At 36.0% G+C, this 23,657-nt stretch overlaps 1 protein-coding gene across 31 annotated transcripts in view; it reads left to right on the top strand.

Annotated features, from left to right (window-relative positions):
- Window positions 1-23,657, top strand: part of SETD5 (SET domain containing 5) — a 78,556-nt gene that overhangs the window by 14,640 nt on the left and 40,259 nt on the right. For 15 of the 31 annotated variants that reach the window (XM_081527940.1, XM_081527936.1, XM_081527955.1 and 12 more), the window contains exons 2-3: window positions 18,481-18,540; window positions 20,882-21,068. In XM_081527940.1, the coding sequence (XP_081384066.1) occupies window positions 20,998-21,068 (71 nt within the window). In that variant the 5' untranslated portion in view covers window positions 18,481-18,540; window positions 20,882-20,997. Of the gene's footprint in view, window positions 1-18,480; window positions 18,541-20,881; window positions 21,069-21,632; window positions 21,731-21,887; window positions 22,113-23,657 lie in introns of all 31 variants that reach the window. The other 16 variants (XM_081527951.1, XM_081527944.1, XM_081527945.1 and 13 more) reach the window with 2 other exon arrangements.

Raw genomic sequence — 23,657 nt, 5'->3', positions numbered from 1 at the left:
TAATGCCGCAGTGAACTTGAGAGTACAGATAGCTCTTTAAGATAGTGGTTTTGTTTCCTTTAGACATAATCCCCAGAAGTAGGATTGGTAGTTCTACTTTTAATTTCTTGAAGGACCGCCACATGGTTTTCTATAGTGGTTGCACCAATTTACATTCCCACCAACAATGCATGGGGGTTCCCTTTTTTCCCACGTTTTCATCAGCATTTGTTATCTCTTGTCTTTTTGGTAGAGTCATGCTAACAGGTGTGAAATGATGTTATTGAGGTTTTGATTTGCATTTCCCTGATGATTGGTGATATTGAGGACCTTTTCAAGGATCTGTTGGTCATTTTTCTGATGACAGAGGATGAGATGGTTGGATGGCATCACAGACTCGATGGACATGAGTTTGAGCAAGCTCCAGGAGTTGGTGATTGACAGGGAAGCCTGGAGTGCTGCAGTCCATGGGGTCACAAAGAGTAGGACACGACTGAGGAACTGAACTGAACTTAGGAAAGTACCTATTCAGGTCCCTTGCTTTTTTAATTTTTTTTATTTATTTGGCCATGATGGGTCTTAGTTGCAGCACTCGGGATCCTCGATCTTTGTTGTGGCATGCAAGATCCTTAGTTGCACCATGCGGGAGCCAGTTCCCTGACCTGAATTGAACCCAGGACCCCTGCCGTGGGAGTGTGCAGTCTTAGCCACTGGACCACCAGGGAAGCCCCTGCCTATTTTTTAACTGAAATTTTTGTTGTTGTTCTTTTCTGGCTGTTGAGCTGTAGTACAGTTCCTTAGATGGTTTTTATGTTAACCCCTTACCAGCTGTGTGGTTTGCAAATATTTTCTCCCATTCCATAATACCTTTTTGTTGCATTGTTGGTTTCCTTTGCTCTGCAGAAGCTTGTAGTTTGTTTTAGTCTCAGTTGTTTATTTTTGCTTTTGTTGTCTTGGCCTTTGGTGTCAAATTTTAAAAAATTATTGGCGATGAAGATACGGTACACACATACAGTGGAATATTACTCAGCCACAAAAAGGAACAAAATAATGCCATTTACAGCAGCATGGATGGACCTGGAGATTGTCATACAGAGTGAAGTAAGTCAGAAAGAGACATATCATATAATACCAGTTATATGTGGAACCTAGAAAAATGGTACAGATGAACTGATTTGCAAAGCAGAAATAGTCATAGATGTAGAAAAACAAACTTAGGGTTACCAAAGGGGAAAGGTGGATGAATGGGTGGAATGAATTAGGAGATTGGAATTAACATGTATGTACTGTGCTGTGCCTAGTCACTCAGTCGTGTCCGACTCTTTGTGATGCTATGGACTGTGGCCCACCAGGCTCCTCTGTCCATGGGTTTCTCCAGGCAAAAATACTGGAGTGGGTTGCCATCCTCCTCCAGGGGATCTACCCAACCCAGGGAGCAAACCCAGGTCTCATGCATTGCAGGCGGATTCTTTACCATCGGAGCCACCAGAGAAGCCAACAAGTAGGCACTACTGTATATAAAATAGATAATTAATGAGAACCTACTGTGTAGCAAAGAGAACTCTACTCAGTGTTCTTCGGTGACCTAAATGGGAAGAAAATCTAAAGAAGAGTGGATGTATGTATAACTGATTTACTTTGTTGTACAGCAGAAACCACCACAGCATTGTAAAGCAACTATACTCCAATAGAATTAATTTTAAAAACTTACTTGCAAGATCAGTGTCAAGGAAGTTATCCCCTCGATTCTTCTAGGAGTTGTATGGTTTCAGGGTCTCACATTCATGTCTTTAATACATTTTGAGTAGATTTTTCTGTGTGATATAAGATAGGGGTCTAGTTGCATTCTTTTGCATGTGGATATTCTGTCTTCCAGACACCATTTATGGCAAAGAGAGATTATTGTTTCCTCATTGTGTATTTTTTTAATGAATGAAATTTTAATTACTTGCATTTTTATTTTATATTTTAGTTATATACAAATCAAAAAGCCACTTTTAGTTTCTTTTACAACTACCATAATTAACAGAAAATATAATACCAAAATGCCATTGTGTAAGTTTACATTTAAAGTTAAATTCAGACTTAAGCAGATTTGTATAGTTAAACTTTGTAAGAAAAATTATTCCATCAGAATCATCAGCTTTAGAAGTACTGATTGATATTTTGAAATGATTTACTAGAAATTTATTCCTTGTATCCCTTTTCTCTTTGGTAACCATAAGTTTGTTTGTTATGTCTATGAGTCTTTTTTTGTTTTGTGAATAAGTTTATCTGTGCTATTTTTAAAATTTCACATGTAAGTGATACCATACAATTTTGTCTTCGTCTGACTTCACCTAGTATGATAATCTCTAGGTCCATCTGTTTTGCTGCAAATGGCAAGGTTTCATTCTTTTTCATAGCTGAGTAATATTCCATTATGTATATACTGCATCTTTATCCATTTACCTGTTTACAGACACTTAAGTTGCTTGTGTGCTGTCATAGCCTATAAAATATTCTTAACAGCCCTAGTAACAGAGATGCTTCTCAAAATTAAAGAATATCTAAATAAGTCCTGATTTATAGCTTTTGCTGAATTTCTCCCCATTGTATATTCTTGATATCTTTGCTGAAAATTAGTTTGCCATGTATGTATGCATTTATTTCTGGGCTGTCTAGTCTGTTCCACTGATACATATGTCTTTTTATGACAACACCATACTGTAGTTTTGTAATATACTTTGAAATCAGGAAATATGATACTTAGATTTCTTTTTCTTTCTCAAGATTGCTTTGGCTGTTCAGTAAAAAAATGCCTTTGGAATTTTGATAGGGATTGCATTGAATCTGTTGATCACTTTGAAGAGTATGTACACTTTAGCAGCATTTCAGTTGATGAGCATGAACTATCCTTTCATTTGTGTCTTCAGTTTCTTTCATCAGTGTTTTATGGTTTTCAGTGTACAGATCTTTCATGTGGTTGAATTCATCCCTAATTATTTTATTCTTTTTGATGTTGTTGTAAATGGGATAGTTTCTTAATTTCTCTTTCCTGTAGTTTGTTGTTAGTGTATAAAACAATTGATGTTTTAAATGTTAATTTTGTATCATATGACTTTGCTGAATTTGTTTATCCTAAACAATTTAGGTGGAATTTCTAGGGTTTTCTAGATATAACACCATCATCTGCAAAGAGATGTTCTTTTCTGATTTGGATGGCTTTTCTTTTTTCTTGCCCAATTGCTCTGGTTAGGACTTACACTACTCTATTCAATAAAAGTGATAAGAATGGAAATTTTTGTCTTGTTCCTGATCTTAAATAAAAAGCTTTTGGCTTTAGCTTTTCTCTATTGAGTATGATGTTAGCTGTGGGTTTGTCATACATGGCCTTTATTATCTTGAAGTACATTCTGTTTGTACCAAATCTGTTGAGAGGTTTGTTTTTTTTGTTTTTTCTACTTTTTCTGCATCTATTAAGATGATCATACAGTTTTTATTCTTCATTTTGTTAATGTGTATCATATTGATTTGGGTAGTGTCTGGCTTTGATATCAGGGCGAAATGAGTTTTGAAGGCTCCCTCTTTAATTTTTTGGAAGTTTTTTCTTTTTTTGTTTTGCTTGAATGCTTTGGCATTAGAGTGAGATTGAGAAGTGCTATGATAAATTCAGATTGGATGACACAGATCCAGGAATTGGGAGTTCTAGGAAGGGACAAAATAATGGCTAAAATTATCGTCCCCCCCTAAAGGGGGGGAGGTGGGAATAAATCAGGAGATTGGGATTACTATATACACACTACTACATATAAAATTGTTAACTAATAAGGACCTACTGTATAGCAAGGGAACTCGACTCGGTGCTCTGTAATAACCTGTATGGGAAAACAATCTTAAAAAGAGTGGCTGTATGTATATGAATAACTGATTAACTTTGCTGTACACCTGAAATTAACACAACATTGTAAATCAGTTCTATTCCAGTTAAAATTTTAGAAAACAATGATCTTTCCCCCAAAACAGAACAGGAACTACAATCCACACACATTTTTTTAAAAGACTCTACCTTTTAGCAGTGTAGGCTGAAATATGTGTGAACAAAATGATGTTACTGGTGTTTCCTTTAGAGTGAAGGAGAGGGGAAAGATGAAACAAGATTGACTGAGTTGGTAACTGTTGAAATGATATACATAAGTGAAGTTCCTTGTAACATTTTACCTTTTATTACTTGTCTGAAATTTTTCACAATAAAAAAGTTTAAAGGTTAAAATGAATGTATCAACTTGGCTGTTTTGAGTTTTGTTAAAGCAGGTTAGTAACATACTCAGATGTTTCGATTTCTCCCCATTGGTGCTACTTGGCTTTTGAGCCCAGTTCCTCTTGTGACTATTACATGATGTTTCCAATCAATGGAAAAGCAGAGTGACTACACAGATATAATGACTTTGTACTAAAAACAAACTTTAATATTTTTTAAAAGTCTTTATAGAATTCAGGAAACTCTTCCTGACAGGAATTGTACAGGATTGAGGAAGCAAGTGGGTAAATTAATAGTTTATTCAATATACAGTAGATATCATTTTATGAGATGGTTGAATTTCTGAAAGGGTATATTACAAATATCACATCAATGCCAAACAGTTAAGATTTCTCTAAAATTAATAGAATATTTGACTAAGTGCAAATTATTCTGTGACTGTTAGCAAGTCTTAACATTAGTAGACTTGATGAGTTACTAACAAAACTCAAACTGTAGATTTCTTTCTTCCACTAAATACTGTTGCCTTGGAAGCAGGAAAGTGGCTCCCATTTGCCTTCCTTTTGACCTCTATTTGCTTCTTTAATATTGTAACCCTGCATACCAATGTGCTAAGTATTGAGTAGTTTGAGTTTTTCTGTAGGATGGAGTAGAAAAACCCGATCTACCTTTTTGGCCCAATTTCTTGGTAAGTTCTATTAGTGTTATTTTACTTCATTCTCAAAGTAGTGTTATAGGGTGGTCTCAAATGAACAAACAATCAGAGTGATTGCACAACTAGTAATAAGGTGAGTCAACTTTGTATGGTTCCAGGATTTTTTTCATTATACTACATTGCTTAGATTACTTAAGGAAGGCTCCACCAATATAATCTGCCCTTTCCTCTCCTCCTGACTTTCTGTATTGCCGTCCATCTGTAATTTTCCCCTTTTTCCTCTAGGATTCTTTGCCTAGAATTGGATAGGGCTCCAGGATCTAGATAGAGGAAATGGATGAGGTTTTATTGGACTTTGTCCCCTACTAGACAAATTGTAAATTCTGACTTCCTTGATATTTACCAGGGTATTTACCATTCAGTCAATTACAGGCTTCCTTTATCCCAGACTGCCTGCAGTTCAGGAAAGAGTGTAGGTCAGAGGCCTATGAATCCCTGTAATTTTTACGTTGAGTTTTGTCTCTGCATTTTTCTGAGGGAAAGGTTCATAAGCTTGATCAGATTCTCACAGAAATCTGTGATTACTCTTCAAAAAGGTCAATAATATAAACATCCTAGGATTTATTCGTAAGAGAAAAACTTAACTCAGTTGATTTCTTCTTCAGCCTGAAAAAATGCCCCCCTTTGACCTGTTGGGCCAAGCAGCAAATTGTCACAAAGCTTACCTGTGAACATGTTCAGTACTTGTTTTCTTATAAAGAATCTGGAAATTCTTGTATTTTTGAAAATTCAAATAATTTTGCTGCTGCTAAGTCGCTTCAGTCGTGTCCGACTCTGTGCGACCCCATAAATGGCAGCCCGCCAGGCTCCACCGTCCCTGGGATTCTCCAGGCAGGATCACTGGAGTTAATTTTGCTACTAGAGATCAAAACCTGCTTGTATCAGATTGGCATAGATGCACACTCAGTTGTGCTTGGTAAACCAGTTTTTTCCCAAAGAAAATACCTTTTGCAAAGGATGTAAAAAAAGGAAATCATTAATAGTAAGGCTAGAAGTCAGATAAGACTTCTTAAAGAATTGAATTTCTGTAGAATAAGGAATGGTGTCAAACAGCTTCCAAACATCTTTAAAACTTAATTCAACTTGTAAATTAGGGTTTGTTTTTCATTGTAATAGACTGATAGCCAAATAAACATTCATTGTAGGTCCCCCTCAAAGAAAACAGGCAAATATTGTTTCCTTTTAACAGTTCAGTAATGCAAAGTTGGTAGGAATTTAATGAATATGTATACACAAGTAATAGCCAAGAAGTATTAAATTCTGCTAGAAAAACAGTAACAAGATAGTTATACCTCAGGTGAATTTTTAAATATTAATGCTAAGGCAGATGGAGATCCTGCCTCAGGGGTTTGCTTCTTGCTTTCATATACATTATAGGGGAAGAGTTGGACTTGAAAACGTGAAACACAAACTTGAGTCTTAGTGGATTCTTAGGAAACTAAATTCATTGACAAGCCATGGATTGTGTGATTTTTTTTTTTTTTCCTGCTTTAACCAGGGGCTTTGTGGTGGTTTGACTCAAAAGGTCAAAGGACAGCACCTTCTTAGGCAGGGAGCTGCTTTGTTTCCTTTTTTTTGGTCACACTTAGTAAATATCATCTGATATATTTATCAGAATATAAATTGTTTAGTCCTGTTGTCGCTAAATAGATAATGGTCCTTAAGGACATAAATGAAAGGCTCTTGTGCTGAAATACTGTCATTTCTCTGTAATTATTATTCTTGGACACTAGTACCTTGTGGGCCAGGAGCCCCAATTGCAAAAGATCTAATGTATTAATAAATTCACAGGGGTTTTTTTTGTGTGTGGCTTTTGGGGTTATTTGTTTGCTGTTTGTTTTGCTATATTTTCCTAATTGACAAATAAAATTTTTGCACTTTTTTTGAGGCTAAAACTCTGAGATCAAGGTGTTGGCAGGAGTGGTTTCTCCTGAGGCCTCTTTCCTTGGCTTGCAGTCTTCATGTGGTTATTCGTCTGTGTGTACACGTTCCTGGTGTGTCTCTGTGTGTCCAAATTTTCTCTTACAGGACACTAGTCATACTGAATTAGGGCGCATCCTAATGGCCTCATTTTTTTAGGCTGTTTTTTAATTGAGACTAAATTGACATATTTCAGGTGTACAACATGATGCAGCCTAACATGCTGCAGTCCATGGGGTCACAAAGAATCAGACACGACTTGGCGACTGAACAACAAAAAAGCATAATGATTTCATAATGATTTGAATAAATTTTGAAATGATCACAATAAGTCTTGTTAACACATCTCACCTTAAATAGTTAAAAAAAAATTTTCCTCTGATGAGAACTTTTAAGTTCTCTTAGCAACTTTCAAACTTGTAGTGCAGTATTAACTAGTCCCCATACTATAGATTATATCCACCCATGACGCAAGTTTCTACTTTTGACACCCCTATAGCCATTTCTTCCATCCCCCAAATTTTTGCAGTTTTAAAAAATGGTGTCCAACAAGTTTGGGAACTACTACTCTTTAAGTTATCAGGGGTGGTCTACAAGAGATTTATCAAAGTCTGGGGCATAGGATTTCTTCTTATTTAATATTTGTCTTAGTTTTCATATTGGTTATCAAGCACTAGAAAAGGATATGTACAGTATTCAAAAACAGTAATATTGACTATTTAGGAATATTTTACTTAGGAAAAAAGAAGTTTGTAAGTAGATGTTTTAACAAAAAGGAAAAGTAGAAGGTAAAACCTAAGATGTTTCATGTTCTCCTCCACTTGATTCAGTGCTGGAATTCTGGGCTTTGCTTAGGGTCAGACTCTGATAGGACCGAAAAACCAGCAGAGGCGATTGAAAGAGATGGTAAAATACTTCGGATATTTCAACAGGGCATATGGTTGTGATTATATTTTGCATAAGAATTTGCAGCAATTTACTAAATTCTTTGTATTCATTTAAAAGTACTGCTTTGACTGTGCCCTGGGGCTAATTTAAGTATTCCTTAATGAAGGGCCTTCCTGGTCACTCAGTGGTAAAGAATCTGCTTGCAATATGGGAGACCCCAGTTCGATCCCCAAGTCCAGAAGATCCCCTGGAGAAGGAGATGGCAGCCTACTCCACTCTTCTTTCCTGGGAAATTCCATGGACAGAGGAGCCTGGCGGGCTGCAGTCTATGGAACTGGAAGAGTCAGCCATGACTTAGGGACTGAACCACCACCATCAGTCAGTAAAGAATCTGCCTGCAATGCAAGAGACCCGAGTTTGATTCCTGGGTTGGGAAGATCCTCTGGAGAAGGAAATGGCACCCCACTCCAGTATTCTTGTCTAGAGAATTCCATGAACAAAGGAGCCTGTAGGCTACAGTCATGCTGTCACAAGAGTCGGACACGACTTAGCTTCTAAACCACCTCCACTCATTAATGAATAAGAATTTTGGCCCCAGTATAGCTGAAGTGTTTATTGAAACTGGATTATCAAGGTTTTAATTTTTATTTGTTTATATTTTGGCCGCACTGCATGGCTTGCAGGATCTTAGTTCCCCAGCCAGGAATTGAACCCAGGCTCTCAGCAGTGAAGGCACGGGAGTCCTACCCATTGGACCACCAGGGAACTCCCTGTATCAAGGTTTTATTTTTCATATTACGATTTCCAGAGAATAGTTTTACAGTCCATAAGTTAAATACTTTTGATGTTTTGCATGATGTTTTGCAGATACTAAAAGTTTCTGATCCTCATAAAAAATTACTAGCTAGTTGGTCCAGAGATGTTCATCTTCTTCTAGGGAAATAATGTACTTACTTTTCTAGAGCTTTCATTTTACACAGTAACCTACTGTATGAGTCAATATAGGCTAATTTTTTGCTTAGACCAAAAAAAAAAAACCCACTGGATACGTCACTGTTTGTTTAACTTGACTGTTATCAATACAGTTTAGGAGGATAGTTTGGTAATAGAATGTTTAATGATATATATTTGCATTGACAGTGATTTGGGCCTCTTTTCCACTAACTGGATCATCAGATATCTCTGCTTTGTGGTTCATGTAGGAATCAGATATCTACATCCCACATGTTTCTCTTCTGTGACACTCACCATTGTTAGTACTGTGACCCTTACCATTATTGGTGAGTTATTTTTTTACTGTAAAGTATGTCTTCATTGAGTCGGTGAGCTTTTTAACCCTAAGTTTGTCATCATTCTGAGGTTCTCTTACTCTTAAGAAATTGCTCATTAAGAACAGCTGGCTAACACTTCAGATATGAGCCATTGCTACTGTGATGATAAAGAGAAGGATAATCAGTCCTCTTTTTAATGCTCTGGTTTCATTTATTTTTGCTTATTCGTGCATAGCCTATACATACAGAAATACTATGTCACAGACTGGCTTGTGTGTGTGCTTGTGCTTAACTCTGATATAAGGAGAAACTTGCATTCCCAAGAACACAAGAAATCTTATTATTAACAAACTCAAATCAAAAATAACTGCATACAGGGGCTTAACTTCCCTGGCAGTCCAGTGGTTATGACTGTGGGCTTCTGCTGTAGGGGACTTGGTCAGGGTTGTGGGAGGGGACACCAAGATCCCACATGCCCTGTGGTGCAGCCAAAAAAGTTTTTATAAAATGAATCATAAGTGCTAAAAGCTTTTTTAAAAAATTGCTTTCAGTCCTTTTTTTTTTTTGGCCACATGGTTTGTGGGATCCAAGTTCCTCAACCAGAGATTGAACCTGTGTGCCCTCCAGTGGAAGCAGAATCCTGTAACCACCAGACCACCAGGGAATTCCCAGTAATTTTTTTCTTAAGAAAAAAAAATTATTAAGCCATTTTTTCATAGCCATGCGTGTATAAACATTACTCAGCAAATCAGTTGATGAGTTACAATAAGCTTTTTATCCATTTTCACTTTTGCAGTGAAATGATGGTCTTATCGTATCACTGCCACCTGTCATTATATGCCAGCCACTCTCACAATATTTAAAATAAACAGGGAACAATTTTACTCAGCAGATGTAATACATACTACTGGTATTTCTGGGATTTGCTTTAAAATAATAGTGTAGAAGAGGAAAGGTTATAAATAAAATAAGATTGGCTGTGAGTTGGATGTTCATTAAAGCTTGGTAGGGTCTATATCAATGCAGTACAGGGTTTTCTGTGGTTTTATATTTGTTTGAAATTTCTCATAATAAAGTTTTATTAAGGTGCAAAAAAAAAAGCATATCAGACAAGGTAAGTAGTGTGAACAAAATTTTGAAGGAAAAGGGAAAAACACGGGTTAATATCTAATTAACAAAGGCAATCTTTTATTCAGGCAAAGGAGTTTGAACTAACCCAATAGGTATTAGGTAGCCATTTTAGGTTTTTATAGTAGAATGATAATGATCATAATTAGGCCCTAGAAGGATTAGCATTATGGGAAAATGAAGAGTTGAGAACCCAGAGGCCATGAGAGCAATTCATTGCAACCTTGAATCATGTTGCTGAGTGGATAATAGACAATTAGTGAAATATTTCGAAGGAGAAAGAACAGCTATTCATCTAGGCTCTCAGTTGGGTGCTAGTGCCAGCACAGTGAAAGGGAGGGGTGTTTTGCCTCATTTGCCCAGAACTTAGATTTGAACCATGTCTAGTGTGATAGGGGAGCATATACCAAATGATTTATAGAAAATTTGTTTAGTCAATATTTTGGCACTCTGTCTTATAATAAACCGTACTGATGAGCTTCTTATAGTTTCAAAATTTCTTCTCTTTCCAAGGGTAATTAAAACTGAAGGTATCATATTTTATACTACTGAAGCAGAACTGCTTCAACAGAGTTTTGATAACCTGTTTGAAACTGAAGAGCTCAGATTTACAGATGCCATCTAGATGGTTAGCATAATTTGTTTTTTCATAACTGGGAAAAGAAATTTAGAGCTTGGTGCTGCCTTCTGTTAAATGAATTAAAGTTATCTCATGAGACAACTGTAAGAAAGTACTTTGGTTCTGTAATAGTACCTTATCTAAGTTTTACTTTGAATATCCCAGCCCAAATTTAGTGAAAAAGTAACTGAGATCTCCTACTCAGTATAAAAGAATTTTAGAGGTCATCCAGTGCACTCAACAGTATGTGAACTGTGAACTTCCAGCGGTTCAAGCTGGATTTAGAAAAGGCAGAGGAACCAGAGATCCAATTGGCAACATCCGTTGGATCATCAGAAAAGCAAGAGAGTTCCAGAAAAACATCTACTTCTGCTTTATTGACTATGCCAAAGCCTTTGACAGTGTGGATCACAATAAACTGTGGAAAATTCTGAAAGCGATGGGAATACCAGACCACCTGACCTGCCTCCTGAGGAATCTGTATGCAGGTCAAGAAGCAAGTTAGAACTGGACATGGAACAACAGACTGGTTCCAAATTGGGAAAGGAGTACGTCAAGGCTGTATATTGTCACCCTGCTTATTAATTTATATGCAGTGTACATCATGAGAAATACTGGACTGGATGAAGCACAAGCTGGAATCAAGATTTCTGGGAAAAATATCAATAACCTCAGATATGCAGATGACAACACCCTTATAGCAGAAAGCGAAGAAGAACTAAAGAGGCTCTTGATGAAAGTGAAAGAGGAGAGTGAAAAAGCTGGCTAAAACTCAACATTCAGAAAACTAAGATCATGGCATCTGGTCCCATCACTTCATGGCAAATAAATGGGGAAACAGTGACAGGCTGTTATTTTGGGGGGGCTCCAAAATCACTGCAGATGGTGACTGCAGCCATGAAATTAAAAGACTCTTGCTCCTTGGAAGAAAAGTTATGGCCAACCTAGGCAGCATGTTAAAAAGCAGAGACATTACTTTGCCAGCAAAAGTCCGTCTGGTCAAAGCTATGGTTTTCCCAGTAGTCGTGTATGGATGTGAGATTTGGACTCTAAAGAAAGCTGAGCATGGAAGAATGATGCTTTCAAACTGTGGTGTTGAAGAAGACTCTTCAGAGTCCCCTGGATAGAAAAGAGATCCAACCAATCCATCCTAAAGGAAATCAGTGCTGAATATTCACTGGAAGGACTGATGCTGAAGCTGAAACTCCAATACTTTGGCCACCTGATGGGAAGAGCTGACTCATTTGAAAAGATCCTCATGCTGGGAAAGATTGAGGGCAGGCAGAGAAGGAGACGACAGAGGATGAGATGACTCACTGGACACGACCGACTCATTGGACATGAGTTTGAGTAAACTCTGGGAATTGGTAATGGACAGGGAGGCCTCGTGTGCTGCAGTCCATGGGGTCACAGAGTTGGACACGACTGAGCAACTGAACTGAACTGAGTGCACTCAATCGAGAGTCTTAATCACTGAATTGTTGAGAATTTGTAGTTAACTTTCATTTTAGGATTTTCTCTTGGGCAGTAGAGAGTCTCTTCTAAGGAAGAGACTGTATGAAGATCGTTAGAATTGAAATTATTTTGAAGCTTATGAGAAAATATAGCTTTCCCACTGTGTTGATGGGAGTGTAAAATGGCTTTAACTTTCTGGAGGGTGGTTCAGCATCCCTAGTAAATATGCTTGTGCCCTTCTAGTAGTTCCACTTCTAAGCATGTGTCCAAGGGAAATGTTTATACACATGTATAAAGAAAGGCATATGTATACACATTCGGTGCAGCATTGTGTATATTGTGGAAAATTAGCAGCAATCTAAACATCCACCTGCTGAGGATTGATTTGAATTACAGTAGATCCAGAGACTAGAATACAGCGTTGTCACTTAAGAGGGAGAAATAAATTTGTACTTATGCATATAAATGTCCAAAACTAAATGAGCCACGTAGATGAAAGAACAATAGAGTTACCACTTTCGTCTTTGGGGAACTTTGGAAACTAGACTTGTGTGAGAATTTCACTTCTACTTTTTATGCTTTTGTAATGTTTGTATATTTTTATAATATATTTTATATTATATATTTTATGTTTATATAAAATAAAAGTTAAAATTTGTGTCATTATATTATGATATTTTTATTTTTAAGTTAATAAAGATACAGCTGTTGGTCAAGAGAGGATCCCTACTGTGCATATCAGAATTACTAAGCTTTAAATTCCTTTACTGCTATATACTTTGGCACCTCGTCAGCCAGATAATCACAGAGCATGTATAGGCAGGTTCTGTTCGTGTTTTGAAGGTTCTTGCTGCCCATTGTTCGTCATTCTTCTTCATTCTTAATAGAATTTTTCTTGAGACCAATCAGTGATAAGTTTTGTCTAAACAGTTTAAAAGATTTATTTACAGAAGAATCTGTTTCTGTACTCCTCTGTGTCACTGCTAAACTATGGAGTGGCTTGGGTTTTCTTTCTTTGGGGGTAGGGTGTTGTTTTCACTTCAAGATGACTCATTAATTGTAGAGGCACACTTCAGGATTTTCTATTCCCTTCATGGTTGTGAAAATGAAATACTTGGCACACAGGCAAACCAAAAGAGTTTTTACTGAGTACCTGCCCTTTTCTAGTTGGATAAGAGCAACATTTGTAAATAGCTCTTAACATCATTTTTATACATAATATAATTATATGAGTAGTTACTTCATGGTTATTGAATGAATGGATGAAGAAAACCCTGACAAATCTAGATAATATAACTCTCGAGATCCAGGAATGTTGATCTGGACTTGTTTGTCTAACGTAGAACCAGTAACAACTGGCACTTAATTTTTTTTTTAATTTCTTTTAGGAAATTCCCTGGCAATCCAGTGATTTAGACTCCATGCTCTCACTGCAGAGGGCCTGGGTTCATTCTCTGATTGGGGAACTAAAATCTCACAAGCCGCTCAGCAGCGTCTAGAAAAAAAACTTTTTTTTTTATTCCCATGTTGGTATCTAATTTTCTTTCTTTACTTCACTACTGGGTATGTGGCTTCTTCTAAGTTAATATTTTTAAACCTCTGTTTCTTCGTCTATTTAGAATAATGAATGAGACTCTAAACTTAAAACTCTGAATTTTTTATCAAGTAGAGAAATTTTGCCTAAACTAATGAAAGTATAAAATTAATGCCTTATAAATGTCCGTAAACCTATTTTGTCTGGAGTAAATAAACATTGTTCCCATTTCAGGGTTTGTAAATGAAAAGGTATGATTGAGAGGAGGAGGCAAACATAGAAGTAGGAGAGGTTCTTTTCCAATCTAGTGTAGAAATGTGTCTAAAGCATGATCAGAGGCTACAGAGTAGAACAAAACCTTTAGGAAGTCTTTTGAATATAGCTCTTTAAAGAGATAAATCAAAGTTCATTGAGGGCATCATCTTTACTTGATACTTAGAAACCTAAAATTTTCCTAATTGATTATTTCTAAGGATAGAAAGGGTCTGCATGCTTTGTTAGTTTCACAGTAAATATCTGTTTATCATTGTTAAATGGGTTATAAATAAAATACTTTTTTCCTTAATGTAATCTTAAAATAATTTAAGATCGCAGTAGTTGCATTATTCACAGCATGTGCTCTTATCCTGTCACCCTCCTCTCCCTCCCAAGTACCATGAAGTATGTCTTTGTCTCTGCAGTACTACCATTAATGAAGTTTTCATGGGAAAAGACATTTTTACTATGGACTGGAATAGGATTTTTTTTTAACTGGGTTTTAATTACCTCCTATTCTAGTAAATTTAGAGCTTTTATAGACATCAGTTTATTGTGCCAAGCCCAGTTGCCCCTAGAGGGAGTATAAATTTAGGTAAAGGAGCCAGGGGGTAAACAAGTGTTGAAGGAGAAGGGGTGGGAGAAAAGGAAAACTTTTTCTTGGCGCTTTACATGACTAAATCATGATCTTTCCTTAGTCTCTAGTTTATCACAACACCTCTGTCTGTTCTTCTCTTCAGCCCTGCACTTCTAGATCCTTTGTCTGTATTAACTTGCTTCAGATTGTAAGCCTAACTTATACTTACACTACCCCAAGTATGTGAACTTTCCCCCAGAACTCTGAGCTCTCTTTCTTAGAGTTTGCATCTTATTTTCCAGTAATTCTTATTTATTTATTCTAATGCTTGTTACTTATCTCTCCTAGGTTTTTTTTTTTTTTTGCATGTTTCTCACATATCCTTTGCTCACATTTTTACTGTAGGAGAGTTGAAATACTGTTGGAAATGAGTGGAAATAATTTTTAGCCATCTTCATGTTATTAATAGCAGCTCCTCTCTGTTAACATATATTTAAAAGTTACAGAGAGCCATTTAAATTCTTGTTTGCTACAAACACCAATGCATGTGCACCTTTGAGTCAGCGGAATAGGTATTCTTTCTGAAGTTATTTTTCTGAGATCACCAAACTAAATAAGTTGTAGGTTAGAACTCAAATTTCCTAACTCCTAATATACTATTTTTTCCTAACATACTTTTTCTTCTCCCAAGGTAAAAAACTTTTATGTTGCTGTAAAATGGCAGTGTTTTTCCTCAATATCTCACTTTGGGTTGGAAGCATATAATGCAGCTGCCACATTAGTTTTCAAACAAGTTAGTCACTTATATACAAGTTGTATATTTATTGCATGCTAAACTATTCTGTGATTTAAAAATTAAACTGAAGGTAATAATCACCAAAAAGTCTTCTAATATACTTTCCCCATCTTCTCTTTTTACTGTTTAGTTGTTCGAAAGTAAGAAATTTAAGTAAAGAGTATTTAAGAATAAACTCAACTTGTATGTATAACAAAATTTTGAATAATCAGATTCGGAAATTAAATCTTAAAATTAATGTTAGTTTCCTTTTAAGTAACCCTTACTGAAAATTTTTTCTGACATGTTTTCTTCTTAACTGAGTTGGGTTTATTGGCCTATTAAAAGTCTTTTACTGCTTCAGAGTTATTCTGTTAATCTGTTGATTTTTAATTTAATATTATTTCATAGTTTAAATATTAGGATAGTAGATTTGACTGAACACATTGGTTTCAGAATGCTTTTCAGAAGCTTGTGGTTTTAATGAATCCCAGTTTAAAGGTTATTGCTTTTAGAAAGAAAAAATTTGGTTAATTGTGGCTTCTGGCTACTTAAAGAGTTTAGAGAATAGAGGTGTCTTGTATACAGTGTCTTATTTAGTATTCCAGTGGAGGAGAATCCTGGTAATTTTATAGTAACAATACTGTGTTAGCAACCTGATAACCAAAGCTCTGAAAAAGAAATCAGACCTAGGAGGTGAAGAGTCTAGGGAGTATTTTTTAAGTTGGGGGTATTTTTTAAGTTGATTCTAGAATAGTAAGTTGTGGCTAATAGGATGAAAATAATCATTACCCCCTCTTAAAAGATTAATATCACTGCCCTTGAGAAAAGTGGGCATTGCAAACCATAACTCGGCCTACCTTTTATGTCAGCCTAAGCGGGAAGAGATTATCTCTTTTTCTGTAACATGTGCCTACTTTTAACATACTGAGTTTAACATAATTTCAAAAATGCCTATAAAATATACCTTTCTGGCCCTTAGTTAGTCATTGTGCATAATCTGTCTTTACTCTGAAACCTCATAATTGGACCCTAGATTTCAGAGTGATTTTAAAACTTAGGAAAGCCACTATAGCTCAAAACGTATATTTATGAGAATGAAGGAAAAAGGTGTAAAATATCAATGTAAGTAAGTACCTTTGCTTTTAACATGAGAATTCATAAAATAAAAGCAATCTCAATGTTTTGTTTCACATTGAATGATAGAGGATAGATATTATAAAGCCAGAGGAACTAAACAGGGACACACTGAGAAAATGGCGTGCTTGTATGTATCTAAATTTATATTCACTCACATGCTTTGTCAGACCAAAATTTAGGAAGAAATTTGACTTTCTGGTGGTTTGTGGAGAGAGCTGATCAGAGACTGCTTCTTGGCTAAGTTTCTGTCTGCATAGGCTGTTAACAATTGTTTCTCTGGCAGCAGATCTTGTTCATCAGGATTGCATCATTTCTGGGAGAATGGCCAAGGTCCACAGCCACAGTACAAAGACTGTCTGCAGCATATGAGGCCTGTTCTTTTTCTGAAGCGGCACTCCTCTTCCTGCCAGTCCTCTTCACAGGATTACTGTAGCAGACTTGTTCTGAATTTCTTTCATCGGATTGGCTGTTTATTGGACTCTTGTCTCCCAGCTGCTTCCGGCTCACCTGGCTGATGCAATTTCTTTTTCTGAAATCTCTGTTGGAGTTGCTCTTAAAACACTTATTGTCTGTCTTCTCTGAGAGTGACCTGACACATCACACGGGTCTTGTGCTTTCAGCAAGTCATGCAGAGAAGAGACTGTCAGAATGACAAATACAGAGACTATTGACCATTTTCTGAACCCAATTAAAAAGACAGGAGTAATTATAAACCATTTCTGGCATGTTCTTAACAGCCTTTTCCTTAGAAACTATGTATCAATAAATGGTGACTTCTCAAAGAGTACTCAGGACTGGGGGACAAGCTGGTTGTGTTTTTGAGTCTAAAAATTTATTACTGTTCCTGGGGGTTCTGGTGCAGTGTTCTGATTGTAGTTAAATTGAAATTCCAGAGCATTCATTTCCCCCCTACTGTATACTCATGTATTTATTTCTCTTTTTACTCCTGTCATTTTTTCTTTTTTATTTGTTGTTGCTAAAGGAGTGTATTTCTTCCTTGATGTAATTTCTTCCTTCCTTCCTTGTTACCCTCGTGCCTTTCATTTTTATGACTTCCATGGACGGAGGAGCGTGGCAGGCTACAGTCCATGGGATTGCAGAGTTGGACACAACTGAGCCACTTCACTTCACTTCACTCTCATGCCTTTCATTTTTATAGTTCTGAGTATGGTCTTTTAAAATGGTTTCTAAAGAATAGTTTATTTTCCAGTTTTTAATCAAGTTAGAAATCCATAAGATACCAGTTTAAAGAACATTTACTCTATTGCTTGGTACTGGAATCCCTCAAACAACTAGTTTCACATATATGATATATTAACACTTCAGATATTGATACCCTTTTCAGGCTACTGTTAAATTGTCTTTGTCCCCCTCCCCAAAATCCTGGGTTATCACTGTTTTCCTTTTCTTTTTAGAGTGTAGAAAGCAAATTAAAGCTCTTATTTTCTACATGTTTTCCATTGGGTAGTTGAGAAATTGACTCTTGTCACTCTTTCTGTAGTAGGATAAGAGGATGGAGAGATCTGTTGGGGGAAGAAAAGAGTAATATGAGCTTTAATAAATGATGGTGAGTCCCTGTCTGACTGGAGAATCACATGAACTTGATTAAAGAAAAGCCTCTGAATTTAGGAATGGGTCAGGAGAGAAGCACCTTCTCAGAGAGAGAAAAAGAACAAATCCTCTGGGAAATGGAAGAGAATTCTCATTGGATGGAAAGAAAAGGATCACTCAGAGACAGTACTTACCACTTCTTAACTGAAAGACAATTGCCTTTTCTACCCTTTATTTAGGTTCTGGATTTACAGGAAAATAATGTAACAAGGTTAAAGGACAAAGATAAAGTACTAAATGGAACATAGTATGGTAAACAAGTCAGAATACAGAAATGAAACAAAATTTCCATTAAAATATTTCTCTAGAATTCCATGCTGTGTCCATCTTTGTTATTTCTATCTATACTAATTTGTTTCTCAACTTTTTCTAGGTCTTCACAGCTACTGGCAGATAATTTTGGGGGACTTCATATTCAGAGGTCTATAAAAAGGTGACTGAGCCAAGTAAATTCTTTTGTTTTAACTTTTGCACTTTAATGAATACTAAAACTTTAATTTTGATATAATGGTGATCATAATTTATTCAGCAAATATTCTCCAAAATGTTTGTGCCAGGAAATATTCTCAAATACTTGTTCTAGACTTTGGAACTATAGCAGAGGATGAAACACAGAAATCCTTGTCCTAATTGAGTTTATATTTTGGTAAGAATAGAGACAAATTAACAAGTAAAAGAAATCTTGAAACTGTTCCACAAAGAGATGTTAGTTTTTATCACTCTTTCTAGGACATATCTCCAAACTATGTGATAAGTTAGTACTGCTATAACTACTAAGCTTTGTAAACTATAGTAGGAGCCTGTTGTCTTATGTTATAAAACTAGAGTAATTATAATTACATATTGAATATAGATAATGTTAGAAGTTCTTCAGTTAACATTTTAATAGCTACATTTTACATGTAAAATTACAAAAATGTTTTATCTAGTCACCTGCATTTTTTTATGGTTATATAACAGTAATGGCTATGACAGGATTTTTTTAGTGGTGTTGAGTAATTGGGGGTTGGGTTCTTTACTGAAGTATAATACATGATTCGGATTCCAGTATCAGTCAAGGGTAGTATGATTATTATTAGATTGTGTTCTGGTTATTAACTTAAGTAGCCTTTGGATTTTTTTGTTTTTCTTTTTAATTCGAGAATTATACAGTGATATCAAATAGAGAAAGAGTTGTAACCAACAGCTCCCAAAGTTCAAAAATGCCCTTTTGGGCTTATTTGATAACTATTCTCTCTTCTGTTTTTTGTAGATTTTATTTCAGTTTCCCAGAGGCTCAGAGGGTATACAGATCTACTCTGTTTGAATATATTGTTAGGAAAAAGAAACATTTATGTGTAGGATGGGCTCAAAAGCAGAAAGCTATGCTAGTTGCTTTTTTTTTTTTTTTACAAGCTGTAAGGACAACAGATAGGAAGATCTGCCTTTTTCATTTCACTCTCAAGTCAAATATGTCAGCCCAAGTTGAGTAGGAGCAAGTGTATTGCACACCCAGATTTTGGAGAGCCCTAGATCATTGGTGAGATCCAGCTCTTTCAAGTGTAGATACCAGGGAGGACTACTTAGTTTACAGCTGTTCTAGCACTTTAAAATAATGATATAGAAGAGGAATATTATTTTTATGTGTTCTTAAAAATCTTGGCCTGATTCACTGTTCACAGGTGGTTTTCTTTTCCACATTAATTTGCTTCATATTTCAAAATAAGAGTCAAGCATCTCAAATCATCTTAAAATTTGTGTTAATCTCCTGAATTGACTCAATTAATATGCTATTACTTTTCATTTGATTTAATTTTTTAGTGTAAATAATCATTTTCTACTGTATTATTTGTCTTATGAATTAGTATATCAATCATGACTTCTTACTGTAGGTTTTTTTTTTTGCAAAAACTTTTGTTAACCTGAATCTTAACAATCACATTGAGTTTCTTTCCTCCCACATAAAATACTTCTTGTTCCATTCTTTTAATGATTTTTTTTTTTAACAAAGCTGTAAAAACACTAATGTAAAAATAAGAGTACACTTTTTCCCTTTGCACTATACTTCCAGGTCTCTTAATCTACTTTTGTTTGTTTATGTTACTGAGTTTGTCTTTCTGTTCCCAGATTCCACTGGCTTTGGTCACCAACTCAAGGTCTCCTCACTGCTTTTCCATGCAATGTTTTCTAATTTTTATCATGAAACTGTACACTCTGTGTTTTATGTTTTTATTCATACCTTGCAGTGGATATCACCTTACAAATAGTTAATCATTAGATCTTCTCCCCAAATTACAATTATTAAAAAAGTTTAAAAGTAGTAAAAGGGTATTCTATGTCAAGAGATGGCAAAAAAAAAAAAGCTATTTTCAGTCAAATATAAATAAATTGATCACTTTTATCATCCTATTTAATTTGGAAGGAATAACATTAAACTGTGATAATTCTTTTGACCATTATCTGACTTAAAACTCATTAGTTAGGTCCTAGAACATCTTGTTTGATAAGCAGTTGTGGAGTGGGAGAAATGTGCTCATTGATGAGCAGGCTATAACTTTTTCCTTTATCTGAAAAGAAAAATAATGAAAATAGAAATGAAAAGAGAGCATAATTTTTGATACCTCACTTTGTGGAACATTAATGCAGAGCATAGTAAACACGGACAAGGCTGATTCCTTGTACTTTATATCTATCCCTTAAAAACTTTGTTCAAAAAAATAGAAAAATATTCATTAGCATTTGCAATAAATTTAAAGAACTGTCTGGTTACGAGATATTTTCATTTTCTGTGCTAGGATTCCTCATGTCCATAACATGTTGGTTGAGGCTCGGCAGCTCACCCCCACTCTCAGAGTGGCCAGTCTCCAATAATTGGACCCCGTGATTTCCACTCTCTGCTGTGTTGGACGTCATGAGCATTGCAATCCCTCTGGGAGTCACCACACCAGATACATCCTACTCAGATATGGCTGCTGGATCAGAGTAAGTGCTGCTTCCTAGGTAGTAGGTTCATTACCAGTTTGTATCGAGACAAATTTCTTATGGGCATCTAATAGTAAATATTTAGTATTTTCTACACCCAAGCCTAGCCCATTATAAATGACATTAGACCGTTCCCTTTCCCCTGTAGAAGCTGGAAAGCAAAAAAGAATTAGAAGGGGGAGGAAAAGAATTTGGGAGGGGGGAGGTATTTTTAAGTAAATAATTGATAGAATTAAATTTTCAAGATAGAGATTATTTTCATTTGTTTTAATGGGTAAGGAAGATTGAAATAAGTAGGTGTCACTACCTGCTTCTGTAGAGTTAATGATTATCTGATGAATGGAGGATAAGGAGGAGTTCTCTCCTACTGATTTTCCTTGAAGGCCTCTTCCTATGTACTTCTCATTGTTCTAGAGTAAAGGGGCTGCTATTATATGGGCAGGTTACTTAGATCTTCTGATATTTGGGATAGAAAATGTGGAAAGTAGTGTCACCTGTTTTTTATAATATTCATTGCCTAGAAAGAGGACCTTCAAAATCAGTGGTACCAAACTTTTTTTTCAGCTAAGAGCAGCTTTAGGAATTCAGAATTTGTCGAAAAGTCCAATCCCTAAAATAGACTCCCAATTCTTGAAGAATTTAAATGCCAAATGGCAATGAAGGTAGGCCTTCATTATAAAACTTTATATATTATTCACAGTTTTAAAATTTTTAGCCTTTTGTATCCCTTCTCTTTTAAGTTGTCCGAGATTCCCCCTGCTCACAGATTCCCCCTTTTGTCCTTTTACCTCCCTTGTACCCAATCTTCCTTGCTTACAGAAAGGAAGTGGAAGCCCCCTACCTTTCAAGACGAAGTGGCACTACACCAGGATGTGAAAGTCCAGCGAAAGAGACCCAAGGGGCCTAGGGGGCAGCACACCCCCAGAAGCCAAGTCTATTCCAGGCAGTACCAGGGATTAGGGTCTGGGCTGGAAAAATCCTGGTGTTTTGAATATGTTCAGGTCCAGTTCAGACTCTTGATCCCACAGCCACTTCTTGAGTGAGGTGGGTGTTGCTCTAATTCCCCTGTTTCTCTTGCCATTTTCACAGTCCCTGGGGATTCTTTCCCCTTCAGCAAAGTAAAGAAACTGTTCCAAAACTCTGGGTTCAACTGCATCCCTGATAATAGTGGTTTTCTTCCTAAAAACTGAGAATATTAGTAAAGAGCATGTGTATTTCTTCACAAAGCCACCTAGAATAACCGTTTGATGACTTCCTTAAAGAGGAAGACTTAAAATGAAACTACCCTAGGAGGCAGTCTGTTACATTCTGGGGTAGTCTGTAATTGAAAGCAGTTTTTGGCCTTATTCCCATATAAAAAAGAAGATGGAGGGTGGGGGGTGGGAAAGGGTGGATTGTGTTACTTCCAGAGCCCTTTTTCCTGTTTTGTTTTGTTTTTATTTTTTTGCATGCCAAAGAGATTTAGTTACACCAATAGCCGAAGCTTCCAATTTTGTAACTGTTTCCCAAAGTACTTAAAACCGTAACTGCATCAATAGGTAATTGTATAGTGTTAATGGATTTGTATAAAGTCAACCACTAGCCTCCTATATGGAATGACTAACAAACTGTATAGGTAGACAACTTTTAACATTTGTGAGAAATTTCAACAACAACAAAAAATTCGGTGTTGATTAACTCAACGAGATTGGGATTAGTAGCTAAGAAAAAGACCTAAAAACATGTATTTTTCCCAGAGTACAGAGGTGACTACCCATAATTGTTGTTTAGGGAGTCCAGAAATAATTACAGAATCAAAAAATATTTCTGGCCTAAAAATTTGACTGCAGCGTCTCTATCTCATGAAACATTTTCATCTATGGTCTCCAGACAGATTTCTACTACTGTAGTCATAGCTAAGTTTTCAGTTTTTCATTTTGTATCCCTACAAGGCAAGAGAATGTCAACAATTAGCTTATGTACCGTTCTGTTAAGTTGTTGATGATATTTGTTAATGCTTCATTATGCGTATATGCGTATGTCACTGTCACGCATATTCCACCGTTCTGGGCACTCTGAGATTAAACCTGGTATTAAGGGCAATATACTCAACTAAATAAGAAGACCTAGACCTTACTTTATGGAATTTTAAATCTGATGGCAATGGTGTACATTATGTTTTGGTTTTGTTTTTCTTTTCTTTTTTTTTTGTATATTTGTAGGAAAACCTCTAGATGTAACAATAGAAGGAAAGACTTTTCAGAGTTTACTGTCCTGCCATAAATGAATTTCAGAGATAGTGTTACAACAGCAAGTTGCACATTGTACTTAAAACACAATTGATGGAGTATATCTGTTGTGAACATGGCTTCTGTGTATGTGCCCAACTGTCACAGAAGTTTAAACATAGGGGAAGAAAGGCTACAATTGCATTTGCGTAAAACAGTTGGCTAATAAAGAGATGCAAACCTAATACTCCAAATTGTTTTATCAGTATTTTAAAACATAGAGAAGATCTGGTATATGTGTATATGTCAAGGAATATCCTAGGAAATCCTATAGTTACCTGTCAACATGTAATTATGCATTTAATCTGTAACCAGTATGGAA

Source organism: Giraffa tippelskirchi, chromosome 9 (assembly GCF_054371585.1).
Source record: "Giraffa tippelskirchi isolate mGirTip1 chromosome 9, T2T-mGirTip1v1.2.pri, whole genome shotgun sequence".
NCBI lineage: Eukaryota > Metazoa > Chordata > Mammalia > Artiodactyla > Giraffidae > Giraffa > Giraffa tippelskirchi.
This window is presented reverse-complemented; position numbering and strand designations above follow the sequence as displayed.